The sequence below is a fragment of the Camelus bactrianus genome, chromosome 14 (genome assembly GCF_048773025.1).
Source record: "Camelus bactrianus isolate YW-2024 breed Bactrian camel chromosome 14, ASM4877302v1, whole genome shotgun sequence".
Classification (NCBI taxonomy): Eukaryota; Metazoa; Chordata; class Mammalia; order Artiodactyla; family Camelidae; genus Camelus; species Camelus bactrianus.
This window is the reverse complement of record NC_133552.1, coordinates 13,074,465-13,094,402: the sequence shown is the minus strand read 5'-3', so window position 1 is coordinate 13,094,402 and position 19,938 is coordinate 13,074,465. Positions and strand designations below refer to the sequence as shown.

General features: G+C 37.5%; 1 protein-coding gene and 1 pseudogene across 11 annotated transcripts in view; one reads left to right on the top strand and one right to left on the bottom strand.

The window, feature by feature from the left end:
• LOC105066182 (phosphatidylinositol 3,4,5-trisphosphate 3-phosphatase TPTE2) overlaps positions 1–19,938 on the top strand; it is a 90,856-nt gene that overhangs the window by 57,227 nt on the left and 13,691 nt on the right. For 3 of the 11 annotated variants that reach the window (XM_045514085.2, XM_010951457.3, XM_045514083.2), the window contains 13 exons: positions 581–631; positions 747–800; positions 1,783–1,836; positions 2,898–2,999; positions 4,972–5,022; positions 6,786–6,947; positions 8,230–8,349; positions 9,978–10,077; positions 10,200–10,263; positions 11,024–11,088; positions 17,326–17,386; positions 18,153–18,234; positions 18,338–18,426. In XM_045514085.2, the coding sequence (XP_045370041.2) occupies positions 581–631; positions 747–800; positions 1,783–1,836; positions 2,898–2,999; positions 4,972–5,022; positions 6,786–6,947; positions 8,230–8,349; positions 9,978–10,077; positions 10,200–10,263; positions 11,024–11,088; positions 17,326–17,386; positions 18,153–18,234; positions 18,338–18,426 (1,055 nt within the window). Of the gene's footprint in view, positions 1–150; positions 1,837–2,897; positions 3,000–4,971; positions 5,023–6,785; positions 6,948–8,229; positions 8,350–9,977; positions 10,078–10,199; positions 10,264–11,023; positions 11,089–17,325; positions 17,387–18,152; positions 18,235–18,337; positions 18,427–19,938 lie in introns of those variants that run through there. The other 8 variants (XM_045514086.2, XM_045514084.2, XM_045514089.2 and 5 more) reach the window with 6 other exon arrangements.
• LOC141579830 (serine/threonine-protein phosphatase 4 regulatory subunit 2 pseudogene) lies at positions 12,989–15,716 on the bottom strand (annotated as a pseudogene).

The window sequence follows — 19,938 nt, the reverse complement described above, 5'->3', positions numbered from 1 at the left end:
TCTGGATCGGAAGTGTCATGGCGTCGGTGCATGATGGGTACTTCTAATTTGCAAGGCTAATTTTATTGAAATGAGGGTATAATGAGCAAAAGATCATATTTGGATACTAGAAATTCCTGCTCTTTCTCACCTTTCTTTGTTCTTCTCCAGGCCACTAGTTATCCCAAAAGAGATGCTTCTTATACTCATCTGTTTATCACTCTTAAGTGGCTGCCCCAAATCCTAGGAGACTATCCAAATGCTGGTGTATGAGACTCTCCAAAAATGGGCCAAGAAAGGAGAGAAACCTCTTTTGGAGCCAGGAGAAGTCTGTACTCCTGAAAGTGTTCAGGCGTAAAGAAATGCCCAGAAACTTGATCCACTGTTTTTTTGTTTGTTTTTCTATAGGACTAAGATTTTCATTACAAATGTATAAAGCCTCCTTTACAGGGAGAAATTAAATGCCAGGTTTCAAATAACTGATTAGAATGTAATTTTTAGGGCAACTATATTATAAAGTGCAGAGTAATTGTAGCTAATTTGCATTTTAAAATCTAGAAAGACATATGGAATCTTATTATGTGCATTTTTAATCCTTTAGTTATGACCAAAGCCAGTTGGAAGAAGTAATTTGTGTTCAAGCTTTTGAAGGGTGAGATATAAATATGTATAGATAGAGTGGGGGATGGGGTGGGTATTAAGATTTGTGAAATTTACCTTGGTGGTATCTATAACATATCTTACTTTGTCTATTTTTAATCCTTTAGCACTTCCCTGAATAATCTGACATCAGTATCCTCTGAAGGATTCACCAGTGAACAGTGAGATACAAAGCATAAATACATATATGTACACACACATACAAATGCATACGGATACAGAGTGAGATTTGGGACGTTCACCCTAGGAGCACCCATGGGAATACAGAGTTCCTTTGATAGTATTTCTAAAGTCCTTTCTAAAGGACTAAATTTCTAAAGTATTTCTAAGGACAGAGTTTCTTTGACATTTTAAAGGCTTTTTTTCCCTCTTTTTTCCAGCCTCAGTATGTAACTTTCTTTCTCTTTTGGATCTATTTGGGGTGGGTGGGTGGAGAACAGGTCATATAAGGGAGAATTCCTACCCCTGGTCTGTTAGTTTTCTTGTTTAGGATCAGCCAAAACCCTTATAAAGTCTCAGATTGCCTGTGAATAAGAGTCTACTAGACTAGGCGAGGAGAGAACAGAGTTGTATTTGGGGTGAGGAGAAGGTAGTAGTGGACAGAGAGCAAAGGAGCCCTCCGCAGAAAAAAAGGATCTAATAGACCCTGGAAGTGTCCCTCCCTCTCCTGAGCTCAGCCACCATGCGAGGCTGGTGCCCCAAACCCACCATCATGTCAGAAGGAGCCCCTACCTTGTCCTGACCATGTCTGAAGGGCAGGAAAGATATCTATGATTCGTGAAGGATTAGTAGGTGGTGTAGGGGCTGGAGAAGGCAGAAAATTACAGGACAAATGAGATGAGTACCTACAAACCGAAGTTGAATTTGAAATGAGTTGACTCACAAAATGGTATTACACTTGGACATTAGGTTCAGGAGTGAAGAAATGTACATACATTTAAGTTTTTTCACAGGACTAAGATTTCATTGCAAATATGGAAAGTTCATTTCTAAAGAAAAATTAAATACCAGGCTTCAAAGAACGGATTAAAATGTTACTTTTAGGGCAACTGGATTATAAACTGCAGAGTAGTATTGCTCATTTGCATTCAAGAATCTAGAAAGACATATGGAGCCTTACTATGTGTATTTTTAATCCTTTAGCGGTGACTTAAGTGAATTGAAAGAAGTAGTCTGTGTGAAAGACACTAATGAAAGGTGAGATATAAATATACAGAGGGAAGAAGGGGGAACACTGAGATTTGTGAGATCAAATTAGTTATGGAGTTCTTGTCTCAGACAGTTATTTGAAAACTATCCACAGAGGGGAAAAAAAGATATTCATAATACATGAAAAGTATGGTGGTGCAGAGACCCAGGTTCCAAATAACTGACATATAATTTTTTTTGAGTTCAACCAGTTTGTAAATTTTACAGAAAATGTATCCAGTTTCAACCAAAAAAGTGAAGTCATTTGGTTCTGAGTAAATTTTTGATCTTTCACACTGACCTGAATAAATTATCAGAGGTCTTTGGCTCCTTTGATATATCTTACTTTTCAGGAATGGGGCCATCCAAGACTGCTGATACCATTTATTTGGGTCAGTAGTATCTATATATATTAATCTCTGTGTGTGTGTGTGTGTGTGGGTGTGTGTCTATAGAGAGAGAGGGTGAGAAAGACAGAGACAGAGATACAGGCAGAGACAGAAAGACATAAGGAAAAACAGCAAGAAAATATTTGTAAAATTCAGTCTTGGAAGTACCCATGGGAATAATATTTTTCTGGACAATGAGTCTAAAATTCTTCCTATAAAGTTAGGTCTTCCACAAATGAACTTAAATGTAACACAGAAACAGAGTCACAGACATAGAAGACAAACTTGTGGTTGCCAGAGGGGAGGTGGGTGGGAAGGGACAGACTGGGAGTTCGAGACTGGTAGATACTGACAGGTGCATATGGAATAGATAGAGAAGTTTATACTGTGTAGCATGGGGAAATATATACAAGATCTTGTGGTACCTCACAGGAGAAAAGAATATGGGGATGAATATATGTATATTCATGTATGACTGGAAAATTGTGCTGTATGTCAGAAGTTGACACAGGATTGTAGACTGACTATAACTCAATAAAAAAAAAATCAGATCTTCCAGTGAGTTAAGCCATGTTTCCTATCCTTTAGATTCAGTGTTCTTTCTCTTCAAATAAGTTTTTCACATCACTTCCACGTAGCAAATCTCTAATGTTGTATTTTTGCATTTGCTGGCTGTTAAAGTGGAGTGGAACAGCTCTCCAGTTTGGATGATGGTGATGTTGAGGAACAGCTCTCCAATTTGAATAATGGTGATGAAGACACTAAATGTCTCAATTTATGCTGGTAAGTCAGTTTGAAGTTGGGAGGGAGGGAGCTGTTGATGGATTTCTTATCTTTTCAAAGATGAGGCTTGTGTTGAGGCAAAAAGGAAAATGATGGGAAGGTATCAAAATGTTTAGGAGGGAAGGTATACAGTAATAACTCTAAATTTGCATGTAAGTACCATGCTTAGAAAAATATTTCCACGTGTTCACAAGTAAATGTTCTTCTAGTTTGAAATGTGAAAATATCCTTAGTAGATACAAATTTTATTATAAAGTTTCTTTAACAGAGGACTGCAGGATGCTACTTGTGCTTCAGTTGCGTTTCTCATTTTTCTTGGATATATTCTGATTCCTAGTTTTGTTGATTTTTGTCTATGAGCAAAAGGGACTGATAGGAAAAGCAGACATGTTTTGCCTATTAAAGACCTCTTCATGTCCACTGGGATTTTATTAATTTTGACTTGTTTCTGAGTAGTCTCACAAGAGTGCTTCTTATTTCATTGATCTGAAGGCATTTTTGCCTGACTCTGCTCTCTTTAATCTGAGTTTACCCTGTAATCGAGGAGTATAGCCTTGTGTGTTATGCATAGTTTTAGGGGAATATCCAAAGAACCAGCCCAGTGCCTTAGTGCTTTGAGTATGGCCACATGCCTTCCTTCACCATCTGTGCAGAGAAAAGTATCCAATGGGAAAGATAGGACCTGCCCCCAATGCAGATCCTACCCCTTTTCAACATGGGCATTTGCATACACTCTTTTTTAAACATTTCAGTTGTGTGTTTATTTGGGGTTATTTTGGGAGATGCTGAAAGAGAGAAGAGAGGCTAAAGCTGCCCCAGGCTATGCCTTTGTACCCCAGACTCTGTAAGGTGTGATTCTGTAAATTCACTTTGTCAAACAAGTTCTGATTTATTGTAGCATTTTTTTGCTACCCAGAGATCCAATAGTCCATCTGGGACCAGAAGGGGCTTGTATTAAGAGAACAGCAACCTCAGGAGAGGTTCACCTCTTGGCCAACCAGTCCCCCATCCACATCAGCCTCAGCTCCCTTAGCCTGGGCGGAGGTGGTGGTGCAGATGGAGAAGGGAGAAATTAGAGGGAATGGGGAGATTTTGTATCTCAGATTAGCCTACCAGCATCCATCAGTGGCCAGTTTTGGCAAGTGTCCCAGTTCTGTTCATCATCTATCCTCCTGCTGCAGTCTTGGACACAGTCTATGAGCATTGCTCTGGGATCAAATCCCACTGGAGGTGGAATTAAGGGCACATGTTGGAGGCTTCAGCAGGACAAGAAATTGCTTCCCAGTGGCTACCTTATCCCCAGCCCTAGGCTGAAATGAAGCTTAACTGGAGGTGCTATCAAACAGTCTCCCCCTCCTCCTAGTGGAAAGAACCCAGTCTCTAGGATGTTTCTCCTTTGAAATGTATCTTACTAAAATTTCTCACCTCCAAAGTGCACTTGCAACCCCAGATGGGAGTCTCATGAATGTTTAATTGTTGTCTTCATGGGGTGTCTTATTTCAAGAGATGAATATTACAGGACAGGAGTATCATTTACTCTCTACCCATCCCTGAAGTCCCTTATTCTACTGCTGTTGAACAGCTCTGGCCATGATTTGATGGCTGGAACACAGATCTCACCTCCCAATTCCCTTCATCTCCATGCTGAGTTGCTTTAGTTGTTGACCCCAGGTTTAATATTACCATAAAGTTGGGGCTGGGGCTTCACAAGCAAGGGAAATGTCACTAAAAATCTAAAGTTTAGTGTTTTATTCACATATATTTCACCTAGGAAAGTTTTTTAAAAACTCATGAAGCCACAAGGTAAAAATATTAGTTATTAGTGAAAAGCATTTTGTTACGCAACTTCCAAAGACTTTAAAAATGATATTTATAAGGGCCTTTGTTTATTGGTTAAATTCATATTGTATGTTAGGAAAAATCTGTGGTACACTTGAAAGCTCTGAAATTTTACTTTTACTTCTTTTCGCAGCCTCGTTATTAAAGGAATTGCGTACATAATTGTATCATCCTTTGCTTTCAGGTATGTGAGACTCTAGAAAAGGAGGTAATTAAGTATGTATTACAGTTAATATCAATATTTTTTAATGGCAGAGGATCTCGGAAGGGGAAAAAAAGAATTTCTATTGTCAGTATGTTGCTGAGTAGCCTTTATGCTTTATAGTTAATGCAACCCAATCTCTCTTGGAATTTTAATTTAAGCTGAATATTAAGAATTGCAAAGAAATGGCATTTATTTGAATCTATATTTTTAATATGTTTTTCTACCTGTAAAAGTAATGAAGCATGCATTTCAAAATTCTGTAATTGTAAGGAAAGTGTTTTAGTACCTTATTCATCTAGGATTACTCCTTAACTCTGGAAACATTCTGTTTAGCCTTCTTCTCTACGTGATTGTAAGATTTCATACTGTGTTACAGATTCCCACAATATACTTACTTCCTTTTAAATGGATATTATTTTAATTTGCATTGCAATTGCAAAAAGTGCTTTGAAGATCAACCTATCTTCATAGATTGTACAAATAATAAAATCAATTTATGGAAAATGTGTTTAGAATATATAAGAGCAAGGCTTAGAAGGTACTTCTAGAAGGTACTCAATCATATATATATATTTATGGAATTGAATTCCTTCTCATGTGCCCAGCACTGTGCCAGAAGCAAGCACTAATTTGTAATCATGTACTTGTTGAAAATCTCACTGATAAGAAATCTTACTGGTCAAAGTGGTCTTTTAAGAGCTTATGTTAGTCACGCTTTTACTTGGTCTTTATTACTAAATTCTTTAAAAATATCAAGATGAGTGTGGTGTGAGACACGGAAGCAACCTGAATGTCCATCAACAGATGAATGGATAAAGACGATGTATGTATGTATGTGTGTGTGTGTGTATATACATATACACACACACACATATATACACACACATATATATGCACACACACACAATGAAATATTACTCAGCCATAAAAATAAATAAAGCCCTTTGCAGCAACATGGATGGACCCAGAGATTATCACATTAAGTGAAGTAAGTTAGACAGAGAAAGACAAATATATGATAGCACTTATAGGTGGAATCTAAAAAAAATGATGGATACAAATGAATTTATTTGCAAACTGGAAATAGACTGACAGACATAGAAAACAAACTGTGGTTACCAAAGGGGAAAGGAGTAGGGGGAGGGATAAGTGAGGAGTTTGGCATTAACAGATACACACTACTATATATAAAACAGGTAAATGACAAGGACCTATGTTACAAGGGAACTATATTCATTACCTTGTGATAACCTATAATGGAAAGGAATCTGAAAAAGAACATATATATATATATGTATAACTGAATCACTTTGCTCTACACCTGAAAATATTACAACATTGTAAATCAACTACAATTAAAAAGATTAGTGAGTTTAATTTATTATGAGAAATTGGTAGAAGGCCCTTATAAAATTCTCAAATTTTAAGAAGAATTTACAAGTGGAGACAGTGATTTTAATTCAGTTTGCCTGTTCTATCTTGGAGTTTTAGTCTGATGTATCTATTATAAAAGGGCGTGATAACATGAAGTGGTTTAGTGGGAAGGTTATTTCCCTAACAACTGCATCTTTGGGTGAAAGTTGGGCAAGTTATTTTGAGGCTCTAAGACAAAGCAGTTCTCTTTACTACTGAACAGTTTAATCTGAAATAATGACATTTTGGTATCAGGTCATTGGCCTATAGGTAGTCTAACTGTAGGGGTGAAAACCACTGTCTTTATTCTGTTTATTTGTTTGTTGTAGAGTAACTGGAATTTTGCTGGTCTTTGTGGATATGTGCACCATCATTATGGACTTATTTCTCACTAAAAGCACAATATATATTCCTATGGAATACCATTTTGTTTCTTTAGCTATTGCTGCGTATTTTTTCTTGGATGTTTCCCTTCGAGTGTTTGTAGAAGGGTAAGTGATCTTTTAAAAAAAAAAAAAAAAACACATAAAGCTACTTTGTACTGCTCTGGGAATTATCCCCAAGTCATTACCAGGCCAACCCAACCAAATATGTTCCAAGTTATCAAAATAATTCTCCTCAAAGGCATGGTCCACAAGAGAAACAACAATCTAAATCCCAATTTCTACTAGATCAGGCTTTAATATCATTGTTGCAACTGGCACTCTAGTTGCCAAACAGTGTGTTCTAGGTGGTTCCTTCAACAGGTGAATGCAAAGCGTTTGCAAAAATGGGGCCAGGCAGCTAATATGTCCATATGCACATTATTAAGAGGAACCTGTGTGTGAAGTATAAGTATTAAGACTTTTATTAAGAAATGAGCTGAAATAAAAGCTGACAGTACTAGATAATAGATCACGAACAAGCCCCTACCTCAGTTAAAAGAGAAATTTGTGTTAAGGTCTGCAGGAGAGCTGAGACACACTCATCCCGCCAGGGAGGCTTGGTGCTGAGTCAGCAGCAGATTTTCTGGCTGTTGGCTTTCCGAGAAGGTGGGTGGAGGGAGCAAAACCTTGGCGCTGGACTGCTGTGAGTCAGGCACTAAATCCCCTAGGCTCACAGCATCCAGAAACTTCAGAATGCGCTTGTCTCCTCTCTGGTTGAACTTCTATCCTCATGTCTCTGAGCTGAGGACAGTTGCCCACTCCCAGGTTACTTACAACCTAAAAGGAGCTACCCCAGGATTGGAAGAAGCTTTCCCAGGGGCCCCAGTGCCCATGGCTGAAGGAGCCAGCGCTGGGGAGAAGGCGCGGTGGCTGGAAGTTCCACTTTGCACAGGGAAGGCCTCACCAGCCCACTGGGATTCCACTGTGGGTGCAAAGCCAGAAGATGAGTTTGCAGGGCAAAATAATGGACCTCTCTCCCTCTCACAAGCCCCTCTCGAGCACCTCTCACAGCCCCAGTTTCTCAAGGGCTGTGACATGTTCAGCTTCCATTATCCCATCTTTCTCTCCCACCTATGTGAAGGCAGTGCTTGTCTCTTGTTCAGTGGTTTGGTTATATCTCTTATTGGTTATATACTTAAATCGCCAAACTGATGCTTTTGTATTATATAAGTATAAAATAATGAGTATGGGTATTTTTTCCCTTAGCCTAGTCTAGTAAACGCATTTTCAATCATTCATTGACATAGAATTCTTAACAGGGTTGAGTCAAGTAATTTGTGCTCTTAAATATCCTTATCTATTATGTGGGGAAGCATAAACTTACTTTTCTTGCTGTTTTTTGTTGCAGGGTCCTACCGTATTTTTCTAATGTATTTAACTCCTTAGATGCCACCATTGTCGTGGTAACTCTGCTGCTTGAAATTGTTTATAACGCTTTTGGCTTTACGGCTCTTAAAGATGTCCCCAAGTAAGAAACTTCAGATTCACCACTCTTACAGTTTCTTCTTCTTCTTCTTCTTCTTTATTCTGCATTTTCCGTGCCTTTCTTTTTCTTTTTGTGTAATCTTTTAAACTCCAGATGTGCTAATTCTTTGCCAGACAAGCTGCTTGAAAATGAAATGTTTAGATCAATTTCCACATACCTGGAAACGAAAGGATGGTGGTGTTGAGGGACCAGTGAAGGGTGTACCATTAGTTGAATGAAGAAGACAGAGCACCCAAAGAAGAAATTGGGGACTTGCCTCTTGTCTTAACTTTAACTTCTCTGCATTTTGAAGTTCCCACTTGAGCTTCAACTGCAAACTTCTTATACATGAAATTCCTGGGTCTTTCCTATAACCGAGAGTATTTGGTTGGATTTGTGCCAGTATAGCTCTTTTGGTGGTAGTGGTGGTGGTGTGGAGTTAATTAGGTTTATTTATTTATTTTAATGGAGGTACTGGGGATTGAGCCCAGGAACTCATGCATGCTAGGCATGAGCTCTACCACTGAGCTACACTATCCTCCAAGAGTATTTGGTTTGAGTCTCTGCAAAATTTGAGTGACTCCAATGATGATTCTCTAAAAAAGAACAGATGGAACAGAAAACCAGGTGACACGGAGGGCATCACAGAGGGAGAATTCTGCAGTACCCTTGAAATGAAGAAAACTGAGGCAGAGTTAGAACTGTTAGGGACCAGGAAACAAAAATGTGTACGAGAGACTGATGGCCTTGTTCTTTTCCCTCCTCTTTCTGCTATGGCATGAGGAACAGAAGAGCAAGTGTGCTGTGGGATGTAGATGTTGGGCGGCTCTCTAGGCTTATTCATTAGTCAAATAGCTTGCTGCTCTCTGCACTCCAGCTTCTCAGGACTTTAATTCGGGTCTCAGCAAAACTTGACAGTGTTTGATAGGCTTTTGGAGTTAGAATAACTGGAGCCAGTATGGTCCTCAGACAGGCAGCCGCAGCATCGCTGAAGGCAAGAAGAAAAGCACCTCAGGGCCCACCCTAGACCTACTGAATCAGTATGCATACTCCAGTCAGAGAAGCACTGGTCCAAACCATCAGTTCTCTGCCACTCAGTTTCTTCCTGATGGTAAGAGAGACACTTGGAAAGTACCTCAATCTCCTGCCTGCCTGTTGTGTGTTAACAGTTCTGGTGAGCCTCTATTACTCATGGGAATGACAAAGGTGAACAAGAACTCTGTTTTGATGGGGAAAAGATTGAAAAATTCTCCTCTTAAGTTGCAAAAGTTAAATCCACAAATTCTGAGAGTCTATCATTGAACTATTTCTTTAGTCCAGAGTTTTTCAACCTCTCCACACTACTGATACTTTGGACGAGCTTTTAGGAAGGGAGCTGCCCTGTGCATTGGTGTGGAGCAGCATCCCTGGCCTCTGCACACTAGATGCTCGTAGCACCGCCTCACATACAGCTGTGATTCCCAAAAATGTCTCTGGACGCTGCCAAACATGCTCTGGGGTGGGTGAATTAGGGGGTGGTGTGTGTGTGTGTGAAATTGCCCCTGGTCAAGAGCCACTGCTCTAGACTTAGAAACAGAGGATTTTGTCAACATGGACTAAAACAGAAACGGATCTTTTTCATTTATCGTTAGATTGACAGTTTTTACCCGACCTCTACGACTTTTCGTTCTGTTAAGAGCTGTTCATCTGGCTCATCAAGAAAGACATCTTGAAGCACTGACCAGAAGGATGGTAAGTGGACAAAAAATGTCAATGATGCAAAAAAAGTTTGTATTTTGGAAAATACTTGCAAGCATTGTAGATATCCATATATTCTTTATTTTTTACAAATTAATGATGCTTTAAACTCTCAGGTTTCAGAAAACAAACGGCGATATAGAAAGGATGGATTTGACTTGGACCTCACTTATGTTACTGGTTTGTGAACTTTAACTGTTGATTTGCCTATATAAAGGTCACATTTTTCTTGTGTGTGAGTAATTATATGATTATTTTGTTCTTGTCCTGTCTAAGCCATATTCTTTCAAAACATTCTTTATCCTTGAAGACATACGCCACTCTGGTAGTGTGACATATTCGGAGTTTAACCCTGACAGTGGAAAATCTTAGTTGTCATCTCAAATCCAGCCTACTTGTTTATAGTACAGAAAGTTGGATGGATTTTCACCTGACTCCCTTTGTTTGGCTTAGAATTTATTGAGTTCTAGTAGTTACCCTTGGTCCCAAGGATTTCAGAGAGACCTGTTCTTTAGAACCCCAGAGATAAGGTCATTGCTTTGTAGGTCTCAGGTTTCTGAGTCAGGAGCACTGGAAAGCACCCTGGGAATTCCCAACATTGCTGGAGCCCAGAGTTCTCATTTTATTTTGGCGTTTAAATAAGAAATAAATTCCCACCACAGGGGGGCGCTTCGGGCTAACATCAACACAAATCTGTTGCATAAGGCTTGGAACCAAGTGAGTCTTCAACACTATGTTGAGTTTAATGGTCATAATATTGGATACTTCAACATGTTATGTTGATTATCCTGAGGGTTAGTTAGCTTTTTTGTTGTCCTTCTCAATCCTGACAGTTCTTTTCTATGAAAAAGGAGTCTGATTATATGTAAACTGAGTTCTCATATATTGTTTCACATCTATAACCTATAACATTCGTAATAGTGACTGTTTTGACTTCCAGAACGTATTATTGCCATGTCATTCCCATCTTCTGGAGGGCAGTCTTTCTATAGGAATCCCATTAAGGTAAGAGGATTTATCCAACAAATGCTCATATTTCTCAGTAAACATAGACTGTGGAGTCGTAAGATAATATTGGCCCAAAGATTGTAGTATTCTCCTAAAAACTTACTCTTTCAGGTAAAAAATTATCATGGGTTGATATCAATTAGCTTTTGCTGTGTTACGAACCACCTCAAAACTTAAATGATTTATATTAGCAATCGTTTACTTAGCTCATGATAATGTGGTTTGTGAATTTGAGTCGGGCTTAACTGGGTGGTTCTGCTGATCCGGGACTGGCTTTCAGCAAAGCCAACTCATGCATCTGTGGGCTGCTCCTGGACGTCTGAAGGTTGGCTAGTCTAAAACGGCATGACTGGATGGCTCCATGTGATGTCTCATTCTCCCAGCTGGCTAGCTTGGGCTTGTTCACGTAAGGCAGTGGCAAGGACCCCATGAGCAGCAAGCGAAAGAATGCAGAGCCCCTAAATGCCCAGGCTCAAAACTAGGATAATGTGGCTTCTGCCTCATTCTATCAGACAAGGAAACAACAAATGTAGTCTAGATTCAAAAAGTAGAAAATGGATTTCATCTCTGGCAGACAGGAATTGCAGCAAATTATGGCCATCTTTTGTGGTCTATCCTAGGGGAGAAGGATGAGAATTCTTTAACTAAAATGTGTATTCTTAGGTTTAGAGCCTAAATTACGGTGGAAGCATACTGCTTTAGATTCTGTAGGTTAAAGTTCAAACATTAAACAATGTTTACTATGAAATTCCAGTTAAAAGTCATTGTTTAAGAAGTTTATGTGTGTGTGGGTGTGTATACAGTAGTGCACCTTCAGTCATTTTGCTCAGGTACATCATTAAAGTAATATATTAATTTTTCCAGTACAGTTGTGTTTCATATTATTTTTGACATTCACATACTCTAGAATATGTTAGAAAGAAACATAAAATATTCACAATTGTTCAGAAAAGCAAGCAAAATGAACCTGCCCAGTTCTTCTGAGATGGTCATGTTGGCTTCATCAGCATATTAATTCTACAAAATAGTAAGCAAATGTTTGAATACAGTTTCCAAGATAAAACACATTTTCTCATAAATAATAAAATTTTTTTCTCAAACACCACAAAAGTATACAAAAGAATTTTAGTTTTGAACAGATCTCTCAGAATGTATTTAACCTGATATTTCAACAAAATTAACATTTCCATGGTTTCACAAGGATCAGATTTTTAATTAATCAGAGGAAAAAAAAAACTGCCTTGAAAGATGTGAACTCAGTCATTAGTAATAGAAAAAGTATCCCACTGTATTTATATCTTATAAAAACAGAAAAATATAACATTTCCCCCAGAATAATGTGTATATAATTATATATAATGTGTATTATATATACTGTCCTATATATCATATATTAGATAATATATAGTATATATAATTATACAATATTTATTAGAATAATATTTCCTCTTAAAAATAAATTGAAATATATATTATGTGTTATATAGTATATAGTTGTATAACATAATTACATATAAATCATATAAATATATATTACTCTTTATAAATATATATTGCATAATTGTATACAACATAATTATTTCTATATAATGTTATATAATATATATTATCTTACCTAGGTTGTATTATATAACATATATATATAAACACATATATATTACATATAAATATATATTATTCTAGGGGAGCAAATTTTGTATTTTTCTGTTTTTGTGAGAGATGAACATATGTAATTTATATACTATAACTAATATATGACTACCATGAAACCCTTTAATTCACATGGTAAATTTTGAAACTATGACCAAAATTTGAAAACTGCCAGAGCTGTCAGAAAAAGACAAGACAAAATCTTTCTTGCATCTGTATAAACTAAAGGTGATATTCTCCAAAAGAATTAAGAATTGTAATTACTACCTTTCACTTTAAAAACTACTTGATTACGTAAAAATTTCACGTGGTGTAAACCAGAACTGAATGTGAAATACTGCGTGTTCAGTGTTTCTAACAGCCTTTCCATCAGTTCAGCGGTGACTGCTGCGGTTTCCTTGTCAGTGTCTGTGGATGATTCTGAAGGAAACTCTCCGTGCCGACTGGTATTGGTTCCTCCTGATTCTTCTGTTTCATGGCAGTCAGGATCCTACTAGCAGGGCCTTTCACCATCTTCAGGAGATTCCTCCATTTGATTTTTCCTCAGAAGTCTCTTCATTCACGGTTAAGGGATCATCAGATTCTTTTTCTTGATTGTTTTTTTCTGGAATCATTTCTGTAGATGCTGTTAAAGATTCTCTTCCTCTCCATTCTCTTCTGTACGGTGCTGCCTGATACAACTACCTTCTTTGTCTTTATTCTTAGATGGAGGCGGTTCTTCTGTTTCTTCTGCCATAACTGAAGATATTTCACTAGAAGTTGTTTGGCCATCTCTCTGACTTCACTTTCTTTGTCAAACTTGAGATTTTTAACCTCCTACCCCTCAGCTTCTACAGCATCTAATTTAGATGTTTATTTTTTATACAGCTCACTGAGAAACCTTCTGATCGAGATGTCAGAGAGTCACTGTGATTTTTGTCATCATGGTTTAAGTTTGTAAGGACTCTTTGCTGACTGTGATCTCAGGAAAACCATTTCTTTCTCTCTTTGTTTTTTCCCCTCTCCTCTCTCCCTCTTTTCCTTCCATCCTTCATTCTGTCTCTCTTATTATATAAGTTTCAGGTGCTCAGCACTATGATTCAACATCTGTGTACAATACAAAGTGATCACCACTGTAAGTCTAGTTGCCTTCCATCACCATACAGTTGACCCTCTTTACCCATTTCACCCACACTTCAAATCCCTTTCCCTCTGGTAACCACTAATCTGTTCTCTTTATCTTCCAGTTTGGTCTTGTTTTCTTTTGTTTGCTTTCTTTTTTCAGATTCCACGTGTGAGTGAAATCATACAGTGTTTGTCTTTCTCTGTGTGACAGCTTCATGTAGCATAATATTTTCAAGGTCCATCCATGTTGTTGCAAATGGCAGGATTTCATTCCTTTATGGTTGAGTAGTGTTCCATTGTGTGTGTGTGTGTGTGTGTGTGTGTGTGTGTATCACATCTTCTTTCTTTATCTGACAGTGCACATTTAGGTTGTTTCCATATCTTGGCTACTGTTAACAATGCTGCAATCAATATAGGGGTGTGTGTATCTTTTGGAATTAGTGTTTTTGTGTGTGTTCTTTGGCTATGTACCCAGAAGTGGAGTAGCTGGGTCATATGCTAGTCCTATTCATAATTTTGGGAGAGAATCTCCATTCTGTTTTCCATAGTGGCTGCTCTAATTTACAGTCCTACAAACAGTGTTTGAGTGTTCCCTTTCCTCCACATCCTTTCCAACACTTGTTATTTCTTGTCTAGCAGGTATGAGGTAACATTGTGGATTTGACTTACATTTCTCTAGTAGTTAGTGATGCTGAACATCTTTTCATGTGCCGGCTGGCCATCTGTAAGTAATAGTAAATCTTCAGAACTTGTGTATAAATCCTCCAAATTTGTACTTATTTTATTTTTTACCTTTTAAAACAATGTGTTATTAGATTTTTCTGTACGAGGATTTGGATTTCAAGATTCAGAATGAATATGTTATCTTGCTACCTATTTTTCATTTTCATTTTTAAATGATATTTTAATATTCATTTTGGATTAAAATATATGTGGTAAAGTTGTTGTATTTTATAATTATATGTGGTAAAATGCACAAGAGTATAGCTTGAGATTTGGCAAATTTATATACCCATGTTACACTGTAGTCAAAATGTTGACTATTTCCAGCATCCTAGGAAGTTGACTGGTGCTCCAGACAATCCTCCTGTCAAGCAGAAGGAGCACTGTTTTAATCTCTACCCTATGGGCTAGTTTTGTCAATTCTTGAAACGGATACAAGTGAACACAAGGCATCTGCTTCTTGTATCTGGCTAATTTTGCTCAATATATTATTTGCAGAGTCATCTATATTTTTGTATATATCAGTAGTTTGTTCCTTTTATTGCTGGCATACATTTTATCGTATGTGTATATCACAACTTGCTTATTTCTCCTATTGATGGACCTTGTCTTGTTTCTAACATTTTGCCCTTAAGAATAAAGCACCAAGGTGTGGGAGGAGGGGCAAAATAGGTGAAGGGGATGACGGATTGGGAGCATTAATGGACTCATTCTATCTTATTCCAAGGCAGGGAAATGTTTTTCAGCATGCAAAAAAATTACAGGCAATAACTAATACATACTCAGAGATCTGGGCAGTTATATAAAATCCATTTATAAATTTTTATTTTAAAAAGGCCTTGAAAATGAGGATCTGAGCCATATCTTGCCCAGGTGAGACTATTTATAAGATATCACAATTTTACCACTCCCTTGGCCAATTTTGAAAAAATTTCCGAACCACTAGTTCACGTGGAAACTACATTATCTCTTCCACAGTGAAAACAGTTATGGAGTAATTCGACCAGGGTTCATTGGATGGATTGTAGCACCTCAGGGCAGCCATCTCAAAATTGCCAGACTCCATCTTTATGAACAAAGCACCCCTCGATTACCAGTATTGCTTTTCAGTAGGTTGAGCTGATAACTGTGAGTTAACTCTAAGTTGTCTAAAGGAAGCCAGTTTTCTTTTGTAGATTTGGTGGTGATAAATACCAATTTGACAATTCATATTAGCTGGGGAGTTTTCTTAAAAAGGCCCAAACTTCATTTAGAATGTGAACCCGAGCAAAGACATCACTCTTGGCTCCTGGATGGTCTCTGGACCATCTAGACTGAGTGGTTTCTATCGGTTATTATGCTCTTATCTCCTTGGAATATTGGCAAAGTTCTAAGTCATTGATCTCTTTACCATTTTTAATCAGCATATCTGAGGAAGAAATAAATCCTCTGTTTTCATAAAATCCATAAATCATGAATCACCTCAAAAACATATCTGCTGCCTGTATTAGCATTCACTCATCTTTTGTCGGCATGCTGGTTCACGCCTAAGGTGTTAGTTCAGCTAAGGCCGGTCAGCCTGAGAACTGGGCAGTGGAGCTGCCTCCGTGGTTGTGTGTTTAGTGATCACACTACATCTGGCACAGAGAATGCCTTTGTCGTTTTTATGTTAAGAGGCATCCACAAACTATGTTAAATCAAGGTTGACTAAAGGGTGCGATATTCAGTTCTGGCCACGGTTGACTCCTGACATAAATGCTAAACAGTCCTGTGGTTCCCCTTTATTCTTAAGAGGGAAGAAAGTTGCAGGGTTATATTTTGAACATCATTGAATAGTAATAGAGCAAACACTAGAATTTCAAGCAAGCACTGTGGTGGAAGTTTGATCTCTGTGGCTACCACATGCCAGTAAGGAGGGTGAACCTTCACCTCCAAATCAAGGAACGTGCTAAGATAGACAATGGGCCTCTGTTTTCTCAATATTAAGCCAGGAAACATTGCTCTGAGGGTACTACACTAATCAAGTTTTGAACTTTTTTACAGTTATGTTTGTTGTTATAGACACACTTGCACATGTATGTGTTTCAGATGGATAAGTTGGCTGGAAATATTGTTGTATCAGTATGGTGATATTAATTGTACTTTAATAACCACTATTTATTTCTCATTTTTAAAATTATGCATGTACACATGTGTGTGTACACATATACACACATGCATGCATTTATATTCATTTTGGAATGTAAGAAAACGTAGATGAGCCAAGAAAGTCTCTGCATTGCCACCAGTTATCTGAAATGTAATATAATGTCTTTATCATTTTCTCTTATGTGTACACATGTACAATCATGCCATACCTTTTTTGCATTTATTTATTTAAATGGTGCTTGGGTAACTTGTAACATCCAGATCATTATCTAAAAGGTGTATCTATTCAGAATCAGATCCAGGTAAGAACCACATATTACTGTGAATTAGCGATTTGAGACAAATTTTCTTAAAGCTTGTTAAGCCTCTAATTTCCCTCTCTGGTAGCTTTAAACAATGTGTGTTTATAGTCGAGACTAATCAGAGTCGTCAGGGACAACTTTGGGGGGCTATTTGAAGGTTAGATATGACTTGGACTGTGTGTATCCTTCTAGTCCCTGAATCACCCCTAAAAGGTGCTAAGTGAGGGACAAGTGAATAAAAGGTAGTAACCATTTTAGGTGACTCCTAGGAAATGGCTTGTGTTGGTGCCACGTGGACATATGTAAGGTATGTGTCAATCTTTTGTAGGAAGTCATGCGGTTCCTGGATACGAAGCATGCAAACCACTACCAAGTCTACAATCTTTGCAGTATGTACATGACTAGACATTTTGCTACGATAGATAGAAAACAGATCACTGCATATAAGAAGATGATTCTGTTTTCACATTTTATTTAATCATAAGTATTGTTGGTTGCCCCAGCCCTACTTGGTAGGAAAAGATAACCCAACAGCACAAATAAAGTGCCCTGTGAGGGAGGCAGGGGACTGGAGGAGGAGGCATTTTAGCAGGAGTCGGCTCTAGTGGTAGCAGGTTTAGGAGAATATTTCTGTTTTTCCTGCCAACTTGTGTTTTGAAGACAAGACAGTTCGACAAATGCATTCTCTAACCCGCTAGGAATGAGTGTAAGGCGACTAGGGCCCTATGTGGGAAAAACAATAAAACCCTGTAGAAAACAGATTACATCCCAGCTTGCTACTCTCGTAATTTTTTTTTTCTCTTTCTGAATATTAAATGGACATTTTCAGGCTGCAGGCCTTTCGGTTGGCCACATTTGCTTCTGCTCTGTGTAACCTTATGCTAATGTAACAAGTAGTCTGGTAGAAAATTACAAGTCAGGCTTAGTAAACAAACCGAGATAATGTGGGCTTAACTTCCTCAAGATAGACAAACCACTACTATACTTACGTTTTTAAGACCCTTCTGTTTCTTTTGGAGCAGCAGGAGCCAATCAGAAAGCTCCTTTCAAAGATAGATAAAGAATTTCTAATAGAAAAGTATAACCTAATCATAACTTGATCACTTACTATGTTTGTTAAGATTAGAGATATGACCTACGCATCGTGTATTTCAGGTGAAAAAGCTTATGACCCCGAGTACTTCCATCACAGGGTCCGTCAGTACATGATTGATGACCACAATGTCCCCTCTCTGATGTAAGTGTGATGCCGGGTTGGCCGTCAGAAGAGGGCTAAATAAGCTGGGCTTGATTTTGGGGGACGGATTTTAATTCAGCTAAAACTCTTACCTTTGAATCAGTGAGATGTTGGCGTTCTCCAGGGACGTAGAAAAGTGGATGGCTCAAGACGAGGAAAACATCATAGTGGTTCACTGTAAGGGGGGCAAAGGTAAAAACGTTTTTCTGTTTAATTTCTTTTTCTAAAGAAATTTGAAAAATGTATTAAAGTGTGTGAACAAGATACATACTTCGGTTAACTGGTATTAATCATTGTTAACATCTTATACTATTAGCTTCAAGACTGAAGGAAGGGAAAGAAGTGGGGAGGAAGGGAAGAAAGAGTAAAGAAGGGAGGAATAGATAAACAAGATTATACTGTTTAGCACAGGGAAATATATACAAGATCTTATGATAGCTCACAGAGAAAAAAATGTGACAATGGATATATGTATGTTCATGTATAACTGAAAAATTGTGCTCTACACTGGAATTTGACACAACATTGTAAAATGATTATAAATCAATAAAAAATGTTAAAAAAAAAAAAAAAAAGAAGGGAGGAAAGCAGGAAGAGGAGAACTAAGGAAGGTTGAGTGTGATTTCTCTTGTTTATTTTCAAATGTCCTGGCATCAGATTGTTTAAAACATCATCTAATACTAATGTCTATAGTGGGTTCCCTTTTTCATTCCTTACATTACTTTCTTGGCATCTTCTTTCTTTTTTCTTTTGATTAGTCTCATTTGGGATTTATTAATTTAATTAATCCTTTCAAAGAACCCAATTTTTTGGCTTTACTGATTTTCTCTGATATTTGTTTTCTATTTCATCAATTACTAGATATCTTTAGTGTTTCCTTCTTTCCACTTTCTTTGGTTTAATTTGTTGTTCTCCTAACTTCTTGAGGTGGATGATTAAGTCATAGATTTTCAGCCTTTCTCTTTTCTCTTTAGCACTTAAGGCTACAAATCTCCCTCTAAGAATTGCTTTAGCTTCATCCAAGTATTTATATGTAGTATTTTCATTATTGTTTAGTTCAAAATATTTTCTAATTTTCATTGTGCTTGTTTCTTTGACTCATGGGTTATATAGAAGTATATTTTCTTATTTTTGAACATAGGATTTTTTTTATTATTTTCTAGTTATTGATTCTGGTTGTATTGTATTGTGGTCAGAGAACATATGTATTTTTTTTCAGTTCTTTGAAATTTGTTTAGACTTGCTTTATGGCCCAGAATTTGGTCAGTTTTATCTGTGCACTTGGAAGTGTATGGTGCATTGTGGTGAATAGTGTTCCATATGTGTCCATTAGGTTGTTTGTTAATTGTTTTATTCAAATCTTCTGTATCCTTACTGACATTTTATTTTGGTTTGATCGAATTTTTACAGTATAATTTCTTCCTCCCCACTATTAACTTGGAAGTCATACACTCTTTTTATACTCCTTTGGTAATTACTCTAAAAATTTCAACCTGCATTCTTCTAGCTATCAATTTTTTAAAATGTTGACCTTGTCTCTAGCAATCTTCCTCAACTCTCTCATTAGTGTTACCAGTTAGCTTATAGATTTACTTGGATTTTTCTAGTCTGCAAATAATGAGCTCAGTGGTAGAGTGCATGCCTGGCCTTTCCAAGAAATAACTCCAGTGGAGGGACTCACACTTAAAAAGCTAAAACCTTTGT